This window comes from Botrytis cinerea, chromosome 10 (genome assembly GCF_000143535.2).
Source record: "Botrytis cinerea B05.10 chromosome 10, complete sequence".
Classification (NCBI taxonomy): domain Eukaryota; kingdom Fungi; phylum Ascomycota; class Leotiomycetes; order Helotiales; family Sclerotiniaceae; genus Botrytis; species Botrytis cinerea.
In genome coordinates this window covers 1,317,718-1,333,625 of record NC_037319.1, presented here as the reverse complement: position 1 = coordinate 1,333,625, position 15,908 = coordinate 1,317,718, and the positions used below count along the sequence as shown (strand labels likewise).

The following is a 15,908-nucleotide window of genomic DNA, read 5'->3' as shown; positions in this document are numbered from 1 at the left end:
TAACACATAAACTTACTTATACTTGATCTAATATGAGGAAATCTAATCATTTACTCAGATCCTTCAGTTTCCTTCCACAAACAGTTTGTAACTTCATGCGAAAGATAATTTCAAAACGCAGTGCTGCAAGGCGGTGAACAACGGCAGCGGCAAAATAAATGAGTTTCGTCATTGCTGATTCTAAACACTTGAATATTTGAAAACAACCCATTCTTGATCACAAGGACGAGATTGTTCAATCCGATTCCCCTGATGGCATACCGACTCGTCGCGGCGCATGCGACTCCATCCCAATCATCACAGCGAGGCCTTCATACTCTCCGAACTTCGTCAATTCTAGGACAATCGCAATGCATATGCCGGTGCCATAGGCCTCGGAATTTTTCATCGTCTGCGAGATTTTATCGTCAGAACAACGACTACAAGGAATCTTTCGGAACAAGACTGCGAAGGGCCCTGAATGATACGAAGATAACATGGTATCATATACCTGTGGGTTTGGGTATAGCCTTCTTAGGTCTTGGTCAGATATATCGAGTGAATGAGCGAGAAAAGGCAAGGAGGCGAGAAGAAGACGAAGATGGGTTTGTCAGGAGTGTAGGGTCTGGAGATGATGGAAACGATGAAGGATATCAAGGAAGACCGAAAAGGAGAGAACGAGTAAGGCCCTCGGGACCATGGTATGTCATTTACTCGATGTTTGAGCTTCTAGCTAACAAGTCTGCAGGCAGGTTCAAGTCATGTCAACTCTCCCATTGAAAGCCATGTCAAGAATATGGGGCAGATTCAATGAATTGGAGATACCTTACTATCTACGCGTACCGGGATTTAAATTGTATTCTTTTATATTCGGTGTCAAGTAAGTGGATTTCTCAATCTCAAAACCATGCACTCTCTAATTGTATTTCTATCAGTCTTTCTGAAGTATCAGAACCCGATCTTCACGTATACCCCAATTTAGCTTCATTCTTCTATCGTACTTTGAAACCAGGAGCTCGCCCACTTCATCCAAATCCTAATGCATTGCTTTCTCCATCTGATGGTCGGGTTCTTCAGTTCGGTGCAATCGAAAGTGGCGAGGTAGAACAAGTTAAGGGAATGACTTATAGTCTGGATGCTCTTCTCGGTACCAGCAAACCAGCTACCACCCCTAATCCTGCAGATCCTTCCAATATATTTACCCCGCCTCAAGATACCATACCTAAACAAAGTAAGGCGAGGTACAAGGACGGAGATGAAGAGATTATCAAGCAAGATGAAAAGTTTGCAACTGTAAATGGTATCTCGTATACTCTGCCAAACTTACTCTCCGGACCGCCTCAAAAGCAACCTGGCAAGAAGTCAAGTGATGCCTCTACCACACCAAAGGCAGCCTCTGAAGCCGAAGTTCGTGCCGACCTTGCTCTTGGTGAAAAGCCGTGGTACTCTCGAGTTACTACAGAGAACAAGACCGCTTTGTATTATGTAGTTGTATATCTGGCACCTGGTGATTATCATCGTTTCCACTCTCCAACAGCTTGGGTCGCTGAGAAGCGCCGCCATTTCGCTGGAGAATTATACTCGGTGTCGCCCTATCTCCAGCGAACATTACCTGGCTTATTCACACTGAATGAGCGAGTTGTACTACTTGGTAGATGGAGGTGGGGTTTCTTCTCCTTCATCCCTGTCGGTGCTACAAATGTTGGTTCCATTAAGATCAATTTTGATCGAGAACTACGAACCAATTCTTTAACAACAGATACGGCTGCTGACAGAGCTGCTGCCGAAGCTGCAGAACGCGGGGAATCATATAGCGGATTTGCTGAAGCTACTTACGAGGCTGCGAGTCCCATTCTTCACGGACATGCCCTGAGAAGGGGTGAAGAAATGGGAGGATTTCAATTAGGAAGTACGGTTGTACTTGTGTTTGAGGCACCTAAAGGAACAAGACCAAGTCTTGATGAAGGCTGGATGGGACAGAAGAGAAAGGGAGGTTGGAACTGGGCCATTGAGAAGGGCCAAAGGGTCAAAATGGGTGAACAATTAGGATGGGTCGATGACGCTTAAGTTTGGGCAGGGAAAAGGAAAACGAGTATTTAAAACAAACCAAGTACTTTGATTGTATATACATGTGGATCATTTTCATTCTAACAATATTTTTATGAGTTATTGTTAAAGGTGGCTAAGAATCATAGGGGTCCTCAACCCATCAAGGTTGGCCATCAAGGTACCCGCCACGCATAGATATCTTGCATGTACATGGTACTATTTAGATTCCTTCAGATTTTGTATCAACAGCAGAAAGAACAACAAAATATTACCAACGACAAATCCCCAAATATGTTAGCAGTTGACGAGATTCATATTCATGATGTTCTCATCGTAGGTGGAGGTCCTTGCGGTCTCGCCGTCGCTGCACGTCTTTGTGAAAGCACCCCTTCATCACTTTTCACAGACTCCGAACACCAGCGTTATCACTGGATGAAAGCATCTTCCGCACGTCAAACCTCCAAACCTTTCAAAACAAGTCGACGTTCCCACACAGCCAGCGATCGATTGGTACAAGGTGCATCTTGCTGTAGTGGCCTCGATATCGCTGTGCTAGATGCACATGGCAGCGAGTGGATGAGTGCTTGGAACGAGAGATTCGAGAAGTTGGAGATTAAATATTTGAGAAGTCCGATGTTTTTTCATCCGGATCCAAGAGATAGAGATGGGTTGAGAGGCTATGCGTGGAAAGAGGGGAGGGATGATGAACTTAAGGAGATTCATGGGGTGATTGGTAAGGAGTTAAGCAAACATCAGAGAAAACAGAAGATGAAGAAAAGGTATGCTATTTTGATATCTGCAGGTTACGAGAATATATAACGAATGCCGCTAACTGAAATAGTGGTAAAAGTAGGCAGGAAACCACATTTCTAGACGAACGAGATCGACCGGATTATTTCAGACCAAGCACTGCACTCTTCAAGAGCTTCTGTGAAGATATTGCTACTCGTTATGATCTGGCCAATATTGTGGAAAAGTCCGATGTCAATTCGATCGATTATAAACCCAACGAATGTCCAGATTGTCCAGGTGTGTTCACACTGCAAACGTCCACAGGCATAAAACGAGCACGCATTGTTGTCTTTGCGGCAGGCGCTGCTCTAAATCCAGCTTTACCATCCGACTGTCCATTCTCAGACGCAGGAAGCATAACACACGCTCTGATTCCCTCATATCTCAGCTCAAACGATAAACTCCTTCCTCCACATATGATCCAAAAGATCTCACGCAAGCAACGAACGAATCTTCTTGTTGTAGGCGGTGGTCTCACCAGTGCCCAAATTGCAGATGCGGCTCTCAAACGCGGCGTCACGAAAGTATACCAAATAATGCGTGGTCCCCTTAAAGTAAAAGATTTTGACATGGAACTGGGCTGGGTCGCCAAATTCAAGAACCACTTTCTTGCTCGTTACTGGAGTGCAGATTCTGACGAGGAGAGATTGGAAATGTATAAAGAGGCCAGAAATGGTGGAAGTGTTAACTCGGAGTATCATCATATCCTAAAAACGCATATCTCAAAAGGTCGAGTTTCACTTCATGAGTACACAAACATCACTTCCGCCTCATGGAATACAGGTTCACAGTCGTGGGAGGTGGAGACTTCTCCTGAGTTGTCGGATCTCCCTGCATTTGATCATGTCATATATGCAACGGGATTTGACATTAACTTTGAAAAAATCGAAGCAGTACAACCGCTGATTAGGAAATATGGTATTGAAACCGTTGGAGGATTTCCATGCTTGACACACGATTTGAGTTGGAGTGACGAGGTACCATTCTTTGTTACTGGAAGATTGGCAAGCTTAAGAATGGGTCCAGCTTCACCAAATCTTGAAGGGGCCAGAATGGGTGCCGAGAGAATTGCTGTAAGTCTCGATTTTTTCTATTTACCCAATTGACTTCCTTTGGGTTCATGGATACGTTATATTTGCTAATCAGTCACAGTGGAAAGTAGGCGAGCTCCTGGGACGTGGAGAACCGGATACCAAGGGCGAAAGACGTGACAGTGGATATAGTAGCATTGATGATAAAACCGAAGGCGTCGATTTTAGAAGACTGGGTTTGGGTATCGAAAACCAGTTTGATGTGCTAGATCTGGGAGGAGATACTTCTGAGAGTGATGATTGAAGGAAGGAGAAATAGAACATACTTTTGAGTCCATAATACATAATACCCAACAATGAACTCGCGATAGCTAGATCATACAACAGAAGCTGGCATTCTGAGCATCCTCTCTGGACATCATGGATAATAGGAGTGCGTGGTGGGAACAACGCATTCTCGAGCCTTTATTGACGGGCTGCCATTTAAGGAGTAGCGAAGATGTAGACCTCAGTCAACGTTTCAGTGTTTGCTTTCTGAGAACATTAAAGTCTCAGACTCCCAACGAAAACCCATCCATGGTTTTAAAGAATCAAAAGAAATGCAATACATGCCCAGTACATGCCCAGTATTTATTGACCATACTTTCCGCTGTCGAAAATGGCCTCTAAAATAGTTCCGTCCATTGGCGGAACCAGCGGGACCACTCCCCGGCTGTAGCGTTTGGATAAGATGAGATAAGCAAGATGATGCCGAAGCTTGCGACCAGATATAATAATAACCGTTTGTTTGCTCGTGTTGGAGTTGACACATTAATAGAAGTTTACGTCGTCCAAATCGTTTCAGCAGGACAGGAATTGTTCATAAGCCAACATTCATTCATATACTTTCCTTTATAAGCGTATGATCATAATCCTTATGATTACTATGAAAGAAACCTCATCTTAAACAGCTAATCAGCATCTCACTTTATCTGACTCCCGCGTTAGATATTGGCCAACCCAATTGCAAAAGGCAAGGTCGTATCTCAAAGAGTATAACAAGAATCAAGCAGCCATTATGTCTCAATCACCAGAGGAGAATGAGCCTGGTAGTGACGCGCCCACCAAGGACGAGGAACAGCCAAAATTACCAACTTTCACTCTTTCTATTGTCTCTCCTTCGGTAGAGGTCGCAAGTCCATTGACTTTTCCCCAACTGTTGGTGACCACCACAGTACAAGAATTGAAAGCAAAGATCAGAGAAGTCGTGCAATCAAAGCCGGCCGACTCAGCCCAGAGACTGATCCACCGTGGCCGAATGCTCGAGAGGGAATCGCAAACAATGTTAGAAGTGTTTGGCCAAGAGAGCGTGAGAATATGTTTATACACACAGATAATACGTTTGCTGACTCGATACCTTAGCTATCATCTCTGGACACTCACACTCTTCATCTCGTTCTTCGGCCTGCTCCTCCGGAAGCAACCCCAACAAGAGCTGCAGATTCTCACACACAAAATAACCCCTCGAATATACCCCCTCCTCAAATATCGACCCCTTCACCTCAGTTTCGTGCCCAGCCAGCCGCGCAAAATCTCCACCAACAGCATCGTGACTTCCACCATGCCACGCAGACGCAAAGACTGCAGCAATTACAAAGGGAGGCGGAACGTCTACAGCAAGAACTTGAAGCAGGCACTCGGGCTTATCGATCTCAGGTTGGACGCCTTCTCAGTTTGGGAAACAATATGCCAACACCGCCCACAGTCACTCGAAATCCGTACGCATCTCCAAATGCGAACCATACCTCCATTGAACAACTAATTGCGCAACATCAGCAAACAAGACGCGGAGGACCACCTGGGGCACCGGACACTGGCGGACAACCAAGCATGTTTACGGCTTTAGACGAAATGAATTCTGGCAGACCAGCACCTCAACTCAGAGGTCCCGATCATAGCTCTACTTATACTCGGGAGGGTGTCGGCCCAAATGGGGAGAGGTGGCAAGTGACGATAAATGAGACTACAACCACAGTTCCTGCAGGGACATTTCGAACACCCGAGAGACATAACCCATTTCGATCGCCTGAGCGACGTAGCTATGGACAACATCCTGCATCTCCAGCGGCAAGTACTGGAAATCCCGCGTTGGATTTACAAAATTATTTGCGCAACGTAGACAGGTTGAGAGTTCCCCAAGCATCTTCTGCGGTGCCAAGATCTTCATCAACTCCTCCATCAGCGCAACCCGGAACTCAAACTCCATCTTCTACCCCCACACCTGCGACCACATCCGCTCCTAGCACGCCTTTAACCGCCATGCCTCTCAACCCAGCAGCGAGTGCATCTTTACCAAACCTGAGCTCAACTCCAGCAGCATCTACCACCATTACGTCATCCCAATCTGTGGAGCCAATGGTATACATACTCACGTCTCCCTCTGGCCCTCGTGCCCTTTTAATAAACAACTCTGAGACTTTCTATACACCACGTGTGTCAAGAACCCGTCAGAACAATGGTTTAGGTGGCCGAGACCTAATTGGCTTGCCTGAATATCGTAATAGAAATGCTCAAAGAGCTAGAATAGGACGTGGAAACCGACAGCGCGCAAACGAAGAAGTTCCTGCTGCAGATTTCCCGCCTATTCATAATCGTGCTCATAGACCAGGGGTGCCGGTCGCACTCCAGTTAGTCAATGTGCTTTGGTTGGTTGTTAGGTTGATTGGATTCGTATGGTTTTTCACCTCTGGAAACAGCAGCTGGTCAAGATTCTTGATGATGAGTGGACTTGCAATAGTTGTTTTTCTCATTAACACAGGTGTTCTCACAGGGGTTTTCAATGGTGTCGCAGAGCAATTTTGGGGTCCAATCAGACGACATCTAGAAAACTTGATTCCGCTAGCTGGACCAGATGCTGCACTTGTACCTGCAGCAAATGCAGCAGTAGTACCACAGAATGGAGCAGCGGAAGCAAACCCACCTGCTCGGTTACCCCATGGCCAACTAGACGAGTCTCAAGTTGCAGCAAGGATACTGGAACAGCAAAGACAAAGACAGGCTCAGCCGGGTTGGCTCATAACCCAGATTCGAAGGGCAGAACATGCTGCGCTCCTTTTTGTAGCGAGTCTAATCCCGGGTGTAGGAGAAAGACACATCGCTGCGAGGGATAATGCGGCGAGAGAAGCGGAGGCAGCGGCCACTGAGGCTGAAAGACGGCGTGTTGAAGCGGAGACTGCTGAAAATGGAGAAGCGGGTGCCACTGGACCAGCAAATGATGGTGAACATATAGAAAGAGCTGTTGAGGAAGGAGAGGCGGGTGGTGAAAATACAAGGCCAAATGCAGAGGTCGAGCGCGAAGCGCCACCCCCTGCCCAACCTTTGGTTGTTTGATTGCCATTGATCGCGAGATACGCATTATAATGGCTGTGGACATGGTCAATGGCATCGGTGAGATTTTTTTTTGGAGCGCCTCTTTGTTTCCTTGGCATGTTGCGTGCGAATTGGCCGTTTAGCGTTTACACTTTTAATGATGAGATGTAGCGGTCGTCAGTCACTTAGGCTAAATACGTTGATACCAATATAAAATTCTTTCTTCCGCAAACACTAAGAGAATCGGAGAAGAATGTGAAATGTCAAATGAGCACGCTAGCATATAGATAAATGTCATACTAGAAACTAATAATAGGTAACTTCTCTATCACTGTCTCTAATTAGAAAACCACCACGAACCCCCCACTCCTCTCTCTAAACTTCACATACATCTTCCCATATTACTCCCCCGCTTCCGCCTCCACCTCGATCTTCGGACCCAACTCCCTAACTCTATCGACCAACCCCGCACTTACCTTTAAGTTATCCGTCGCGCTCAACGCCCTCACAACCATCGTTTCACTCCTCTCTCTCACAATTCTTCGCAGCGCACTGACTAAAAACCCCGACACCAATTCCACACTCCACGTGTCGGGTATGAGATTCAACACGTCTTGCACATCAAAGTAATTCCCGAATCGTTCGAGGAGCGAAGAAGTTTGCTCAACGCGATTGCTCAGATCTTCTATTTTGAGGAATTCCCGCAGGAGAGTGTGAAAGAGCGAGGATTGTTCGGAGCGCGTGGGGAGAGTTACGGGGGATAGGGTGCCTGAGGTGGGATGGTATATGCTGGAGCCGCCGAGGAGACAATAATTGATCGCTGTGTCGTAGTCGCCCAGTCCGTGAGTTAAGAGTCGTAGTGCTTCTTCGTGAAGTGATTGTCTCCCATCGAGGATTATGATTTCAGGAACGAGTTCTTGGGTGTAAGGAGCTATGCGGGCGAGAATAGCAGCGACATCGTATTGGGATGCAGAGCCTTGGCTTCCGCCTAATAATTGGAGAAGACGAAGACGACTATGCCACCATTCTTCCTCGAGAACATTTTCGGTAATGAACTGTCGGTATGTGGGTTTGGGGGGTCTGAGGGCGCGGTATGATTCGTAGGTTTGTATTAATGTATTTCTTGCTTCTGGAGATGTCTCGAGTTTCTCGGTTACGATGTCCAGATAATAAGCGATAAGTTCATTGATATATTCCGAGTGATGTTTTGAAAAGACCAAATACTCTAGAAATTCTTTAACGGCACCAGGTGCTCCTTCTCGTAGGATTTCGAGAGCTTGCGTTGGTTCGAACTTGACTCGACTTTGTCCATCGGCGAAAACTTGCACTCCCAGTTTGGGATTGCGGGATGCGAGCCAAACTCCATATTCTTGGACCAGAGCTGGGTTTCGAACATTGAGTAGGTATTTTCGTACTTCATTTTCGCCATCGAGAAGCTCGCCTCCCTTGTCTTTTTCGCCTTCTATGATTCTTTTCCAGGTGCTTAAGACTTCTTCCATCATCTTTTTGCTTTGGTATAAACGGCTGAGAACGTACAATCGGTTGTAGGATTGGAGTATAGATATTGCTCGTTCAAAGCAATCAACACCGTGATCCACCAGGCTGTTCAGTTCGGCTCGTATGGACTTAGGTCTTGCTGGCCCGCGTGGAGATGATGTATCCATTTGTAACAGTACAATAAGAAGTGCAGCATCAACACTTTTGAAGACTTCAGTCTCGTTTGAAATGCTACCAAAGCCTTTCCTTCGGCGCCAGGAGAGTAGAAGTCTTCTTAAGAAGCGAAGAATTTGTTCAGACATTATCCCATCTTTATTTGAGCTTTTATTTTCCCAAGCTCCATTCGTGATTGTTATAAAATTATCTGCAGCTTCCTTCACGCCGCCATGAATCCAAATGCCAGTCTTTCCTTCAATGATCTCGTTTCTTAGAACGGGAATAATAGCAAGAATAACTCTGGGATCGAGGCTTCCCTCGGAAAGAGCTTCTTCGGCAGCTCCATATTCCATTTCTTTGGCTTGATCCACAGGAGCCGTCAATAGACTTATGAAAATAAGCAATCCAATTTTCTGTCGGATATAGCCCAGACTCACAAACTCAACTTCGGTTTTGGCTTCACGGCCTCGTAGAGAATTCAACATTTCAATAGCTTTCTTTCTGTCGAGAGATGGCACCTCTTCATGTTCAGATTCAATTTCAAGGTCTGAATCAAGCCGCAGCGCAAGTGGGTTTCGAACTGTCCACCATACGTTTTTTCCGGACCAAGTAACGACGCGTGACCGTGATTTTCCTAGTCTTTGTGCGAATTGTTGCTCTTCATCATTACGTCGGGCCTCCCAACCTGGCGAAAGCGATTGTTCGAATAGTTCCCTCTCACCCGAGACTCTTTGCAGTGATGCCGCGGTTGGAGATTCGGCACTTTTCAGAGATAGTGAGGATGCGTTCAGAGATTTCAGTGTAAAAGGTTGGAAGCGCTTCAGCCGAAGTTTGTCGACCACGTCATCAAAATAAATGTCCCCTGGCTGAATTACTGATCTCAAACCAACCTTACGTTCTACTTCATTGCCACTAGCATCATCGGAGGGTGGCGCTTCCAGCCAGAACTTCTGTATAACATCCTCCCCAGGATCCAGATCCCATCGTTGGATTTCGATACCATGTCGCACTATATCACCATCTTCATATGTCATAGAAGCAAGTACATATCCTTCCTCTTCTTCATCCATTGTATTGGGGACGGGGTCGACATCAACGCCACGACCATCCACAACAACCTCGTCAGGATATCTGGCGAAGTCTAACGTTGATCTAGTAACGTCACCCTCAAGATTTACAAACATTCCAACTCCATGATCACGTGTGTCAGTGCCTGTGACCAGAAGAAACTCTTGCGGGGAAGGCGAAACTATGTGTGGCTTTAAGTATACAGGCGGCGTCGAAGATGTAGGAGCTTGAGCACCAGCTACCGAGGAATCAGTTGGCGGAGGTGGTAAGGGTTTCTCTGGACTTGCTTCACGCTGCGCAGGACCGGAAGAGCTAGCCGTAGCTACAGGTGAGGCATCGCGAAACAAGCGGTCAGGGGTGCCTCGTCCAGAACGTTCTGAGCCGGCTATGAAAGCACCAAGACTTGTACTCCTCCCATGGCTTCGGTCATCTGACGAACTCCCATGAGTCAGGGACGTGTTTCGTGAAATCCCACCACCGCTATTACCAGATATATCCTCGACCCTTCCACCCACGCTACCAGACTGGGAATCATCCGAGGTGGATATAGGAAAGAGGGGTATTTTCAACTGGCGATCGACATCAAGTAAAGCGTAAGACCTGGAATCTGCGACACAAGCAAAGGAATCACGACGGATGGATATAGTGCTTCCTGCAAAATCTATTGTCTATTGATACATCAGTCCAGCACTTATGCATGACCTCGACTAAACGTACTCTCACAGCTCGAGGATCTTCCCCAATTCTCACAACTCTCATCTTCTTGTTCAGCGAAACAAGCACTGTAACCCCTCTACCATCTTGCTCAGGGCTTATCAGATCTGTATTTAAGTCTGTGCCGCCAATCCAATTGCAAGGCCGAATCTGAGTTGTCCCAAACACTGGACTTAATTCTGGCAAGGAATAAAAGGTGACTGTCCAGTTACACAATATACAAGCTTTGTTGACTCGAGGAAGCAGCAGAATCTGTTGGACACCGGGTCTTTCTCGAGTAGACGGCTCATGATAGGCAGGCGGTAATCTCGAAGCCAGAATATAAGAGGGCTTTCCAGATATGTCGGCAGGATCCGGGGGAATCTGTACGAAGTGGAGGATTTCCGAGGCCGACGTCCCAATATATAGGTTCTGATCTGTGAATGTACATTAGCAATAGAAGAACACGACGGGAATATAAAGAGGAATTGCTCACCTAGAAATTCCACACAATTGATTTCTATATCAGTTCTATCTCCATCTGCAGACAAGGGCAAGTCCTCAATCAGGCTGCGTAGAACATAAGGACCATTTTCTTGAACTCTTCGTTTCCTTTTGCTTGGATCCGAAACATCTTCTGGATCATTTGAAGCCATCTTTAAGGGCTTCTTACGAAGTTATAATTATCATGGCCAATGCAAAAGCGATCACTCATGGCCGTTGAGCTGCTTTTGCGGCGCATTGGATGATGGCTGGTGATCAATGGTTTGGTCTGGTTTGGTTTAGGCTCTCGTGCCCTGTGGGAAGCGTAGTAAGGCTGCGATTACAGGGATGTTTACTCGCCAAGGTACACCCTGAACGTCTGAAGTATTGGGTTATCCAATAAGCATTAACGAACACCTTGCAGCTTGCGTGTGAGATGAAGCATCATATCAGTATTAATATATATCAATGCTGTGAATACTTGGAGGCTTGGATTCACCCTACGAGACCTGCTCATCAATTATACTACGAGAAATAACTTCAACGGAGGATTCATGATTTTGACTCGACCTGACCCCAATCCCACCAACAAATGGTTATGATCCTTTGCATGTCGATAGTACAATGACCGACTTCGCAGAATCAGCACTGGCAGCTTCGGTGTCAAGCCCTCCATCTCCGCCCGCAGATCATGTAGCTTCAGGACAAGATGGGGACAATAAGTTTCAAAAGGCAATTTCGGCGTGGAGGAGTGAGTCCCTGATGTTCCGTAGGACTTCAATACTCGTGCTAATTATGAATAGCAATCGACCTTACCTCCATGATCCCGTCCCTTGACAATACCGCTTCAGAAATTGTTCAATATCAGAGGGACTCCACCGTGCAGCGCAAGGAATTGGCACAAAAGACGAAGGATTTCCGGAAGTTAGACGACACAAATAAGCTATCTGAGATCAAAGGGTTACTGAAAGGTTAGTATATCTCGAAGTTCGCAATGTATTGCCGTACTGACACAAATATCTACCACAGCGTATCAGACCTTCATAGACCTCCTCACAAACCACTCAAAGTCTACGAATTCAGCTTTCCTTCAAGTATACTCGTCCTTATCCGAGGCGCCAGATCCATATCCTTTGCTTGAAGCATCTGTCGATTCCCTTCTGCTATCTGAGGATACGCTTCCTAAGATCACACAGGAGAATGAGCATCTCCAGAAAAGTGTCAGCAAGCTCACGAGCCAATTAGAGGATACGGAATCCAGATTAGAAACCGAACGAACTACGCGCAAAAATCTAGAGGAAGGTCTAGAAACCAAGGTGAAAGATGTCGAAACTTCTTGGGCCGCTGTTCTGGAAGAAAAGAAGGACAATTGGGAAGCGAAAGAGAAATCACTAGAAGAAAAGGTGGAAAATCAAGAGCGCTTATTGAATGAAATCAAGGCGAGCTACGAGGTCAATCAGCGTCTGGGACAATCCGAGAATGCAGAGGATGGAAGTCGCGGGCATGTTACGAGTGCGGAATTGGAGATGGTCACATCTGATTTGGAGCGTACAAGCGTCCGTTTAGCAGAAGTTGAAGCTCGAAATGAACAACTGCGAATAGAATTAGCTCAGTCTGCTTCCCAGGTCCCAAGTCAGCCAGCATTGGCTTTGGAAGACGAGCCAGCCTACTTGCGCTTAAGATCAGAAAATTCATCGTTATTGAGGAAGTTAGACGCAGCAAGAGTTGAAAGGGATTCCAAAAAGCGAGATCTTGATACTAAGCTCCGAAGTCTAGAGAGAGAAATTGGGATGCTTAAAGAAGAACGTGATTCATTGAAGACTAAAGTCCAAAAATGGAGCGATTATGAGGATGTCAAGCAAGAACTGGAAGTTCTGAAGAGTATCGAATTTTCTATGGGAGATGACGATGAAACGCAAGATATCGGGGCTAGTTCCAATATCCCAGAACCTACAGGAAATGGCCCATCCGGAAAAGCGAAAGGGGAGACATTGGAGCAACTTCTTCTTGCCAGAAACAAAAAATTGAGTGATGAGCTCACAATTTTAAGAGTTTCTCATCAAGATTTACAGAGTCGTTTGCAAACTATGCAGGAAACTCTTTCTACGACTAATGCCGAGTTAGAAAAGGCGCAAACTTTGGTCACTACATTGGAGAATGATTTGACGAATATGCAAAACGGGGTGAGCGCATATCCTTCTGCTCCTTCCGTGGCCGGAACATATACAAGTCGCTATCCTCAATCAGCAATCGGCCAATTTGCGTCGAGGAACCGCAGGATATCTCCTACATCATCGATTATATCTGGATTTGATCCCAGGACGCCCATGGGCAGCACACCTGTGGACGTTCTTAGATCAGGTGAGCCTGTAGGGGGAGGTTCTGGTATTCTTCCTATGATTACCGCTCAGCGTGATCGATTCAAGAAACGTAACTCAGAATTAGAGAATGAGCTTTCCGAAAGCCACCGCACGGTATCGTCACTTAGGCAGGAAATCTCTGCTTTGCAAAAGGATAATCTGAACCTGTATGAAAAGACAAGATATATATCAACATACAACCGAGCGGGTCCAACAGCTTCATCGGCCTCATCTTATGCTACCAACCCCAATCCATCTACAGTGCAGATTTCCTCATCGACTTCTTCAGGACTGGCATTAAATCGATACCGTTCAGCATACGAATCCAACATATCGCCTTTCGCGGCATTCCGTGGGCGAGAATCGGCTCGCGCGTATAAACGTATGAGCTTACCCGAAAGAATAGTCTTCTCGATCACTAGAATGGTATTAGCAACTAGAACTAGTCGAAACCTCTTCGCAGGTTATTGCGTGGCTCTTCATTTGCTGGTGTTCTTTTCTCTATATTGGCTAGGTAGTGTGGATGTAGATCAACATGGAAGTCATTTAGGTCAAGCGGTTGCAGCTGCTGGAGGTGCGAAAGGACTCGCTGATTCCGTCGCGGATGCGCAGCATGGAGATTGGCACCAGGAAGGATTTGATGGGAAGGTTTCTTGATGATTGATTAATAGATTGGAAGGATGTGTAGTACTATCATGTGATAATAGAGGCCATTTGCCAATTTGTTCTAATACACTGAAGGTGTCAGGATTCGTCATCACTCATTTCTGCCGTTTCTTCCGTGTGGATTGAGATATGATCTTGGTACGATTGTTTCCAAAGTCATCTGGCCGCGGCCGTCTAATTTCCTGGAAATGTATAAGATTTTCTTGACCTTCCCCAGGCCCTTCCTTCCAAGAAGCTAACACCGGGAAAGCTAATCCCTAAATGTGGAGCCATCCATCATCTTATCGTCCAGCCATCTAAATCACAAATGCACTTTAACTCATCTAATTGGCCATAAAATCTACATCTTGTTTACCATATGATATTCATTGGCTCTGACCATACCATTCAGTTCAATAAACTTACCGCTTGTACATCTTTGGCAAGACTAGGTGGATAAATATAGATCTTTTAGATCTGAATTTTACTCGGTTCTATAGGATGTATTATGGAACTAGAGAGACAGACATAAGCGCTCGGGTTGGGACGACCAATAGGGGATATTAGAAGCTTTGATGCCAAAAATAATTTGCAGATGGAGATGGAGAAAGCACGCGCAGATTTTAGATTCTTTTTTCTTCTCTTCGTGGGAGAGGGGTTGGGAGAGAATGGCCTGATTTTTATTGGGACTGGTGTTTGCCATGTTTTAAGCAGTTTCATGGGATGAAGGTGATGTAGATCAGCATGGCAATATGAATATAGATTTCGATAGATATCGCGGCTATCGGATCTTGGGAAATGGGATGGCTTTTTTGGAATGTGTATTATTAATGCTGGTGCTGATTCTGATGCTGATGCTGATTTGATATTACATCCTGTCAAACTGATCGTATACCTTGAAGCTGATTAGCATTAGTGGTGATATGTCTAGTCATGCCATGTACTCCTGCTCTCTCTCTATTAGATTGTTCTACAAGATATTGTGCAATATTTATCTGTTGTTCACACACATATAGCAAGGAAGACGGGTTCTTTGCATCATGTCTTAATGCCTAAATGGGAAAGAGATCTAACCAGAATGTGAATGTACAATGGATAAACTGTTGGCCATGGTCATCAGATAGGCTAAAGGAACAATAAGAATAGGAACCATGGCTGTGGTCTTGACCGGAGAATGTCAGAACCTTGATTCAAAAAGACTCCGAAGGATTTAGGCTGCTCCACCAGTCCCGTTATCCATTGACTCGGGCTGGGAGATCTGAATACTCAGTCATCTTAGCTGGTGGTTGTCTTGTCATGGATACCGAGGAAAAGGCTACTACAGTCTACAGCCACCGTCCCTTCTGGATGGGATGAGAACCAACTGTTGGGCCTGCGTCTCGCAACAAATCAAAGGTTTCACGAAGAAGAGAAAGAGGGAACGAGAGGAAGATCTACATCTGCAGTAGGAATTAAGGACAACCCCCCCACCAACCTCTTCCAAACATCTAATTTGTTATCCGTCTCGATAAACTTAATATGGCAACATAACGACCGTAGCGCAATCAATCTGCCATTTTGTCGCTTGTGTCCCCTTCCCCCATGTGCACCAAGCTCTCTTTAAGCGGATCGGCATCCAATCTAATCCATTCAATGAACATTAGACTTCAAACTTCCGTCAAGGGAAAAATCATCAAGAGCCAATCAATCGCCAATCTGAAGAATGACTAGACACTGCAATGCAACAGTTACATGAGCCCCCTGCGTATAAACCAGGATTTATCTGCAAGAAACAAGGGTCAAATAGACTTTTCACCACACAATCTAC

The 15,908-nt window shown here is 45.7% G+C and overlaps 5 protein-coding genes across 5 annotated transcripts; 4 read left to right on the top strand and 1 right to left on the bottom strand.

The window, feature by feature from the left end:
• The first annotated feature begins 24 nt into the window (after positions 1 to 24).
• On the top strand, positions 25 to 2,316 carry Bcpsd1. Its single transcript, XM_024695568.1, has 3 exons — positions 25 to 680; positions 728 to 859; positions 915 to 2,316. Exons 1-3 carry the CDS (start codon positions 253 to 255, stop codon positions 2,044 to 2,046), a joined length of 1,692 nt encoding a protein of 563 aa, XP_024551362.1. The 5' UTR covers positions 25 to 252; the 3' UTR covers positions 2,047 to 2,316.
• Positions 2,269 to 4,477, top strand: BCIN_10g03490 (hypothetical protein). The gene is made up of 3 exons (XM_001549983.2): positions 2,269 to 2,807; positions 2,870 to 3,893; positions 3,973 to 4,477. Exons 1-3 carry the CDS (start codon positions 2,320 to 2,322, stop codon positions 4,153 to 4,155), a joined length of 1,695 nt encoding a protein of 564 aa, XP_001550033.1. The 5' UTR covers positions 2,269 to 2,319; the 3' UTR covers positions 4,156 to 4,477.
• A 22-nt stretch (positions 4,478 to 4,499) lies between these two features.
• On the top strand, positions 4,500 to 7,407 carry BCIN_10g03480 (hypothetical protein). The gene is made up of 2 exons (XM_001549984.2): positions 4,500 to 5,199; positions 5,253 to 7,407. Exons 1-2 carry the CDS (start codon positions 4,909 to 4,911, stop codon positions 7,218 to 7,220), a joined length of 2,259 nt encoding a protein of 752 aa, XP_001550034.1. The 5' UTR covers positions 4,500 to 4,908; the 3' UTR covers positions 7,221 to 7,407.
• BCIN_10g03470 (hypothetical protein) lies at positions 7,399 to 11,440 on the bottom strand. Its single transcript, XM_001549985.2, has 3 exons — positions 11,110 to 11,440; positions 10,638 to 11,050; positions 7,399 to 10,588 (listed from the first exon to the last, which is right to left on the bottom strand). Exons 1-3 carry the CDS (start codon positions 11,267 to 11,269, stop codon positions 7,601 to 7,603), a joined length of 3,561 nt encoding a protein of 1,186 aa, XP_001550035.1. The 5' UTR covers positions 11,270 to 11,440; the 3' UTR covers positions 7,399 to 7,600.
• A 59-nt stretch (positions 11,441 to 11,499) lies between these two features.
• On the top strand, positions 11,500 to 14,444 carry Bccoy1. The gene is made up of 3 exons (XM_001549986.2): positions 11,500 to 11,847; positions 11,900 to 12,067; positions 12,126 to 14,444. The coding sequence occupies exons 1-3, from the start codon at positions 11,721 to 11,723 to the stop codon at positions 14,111 to 14,113; spliced, it is 2,283 nt and encodes a 760-aa protein (XP_001550036.1). The 5' UTR covers positions 11,500 to 11,720; the 3' UTR covers positions 14,114 to 14,444.
• Positions 14,445 to 15,908: the final 1,464 nt, after the last annotated feature.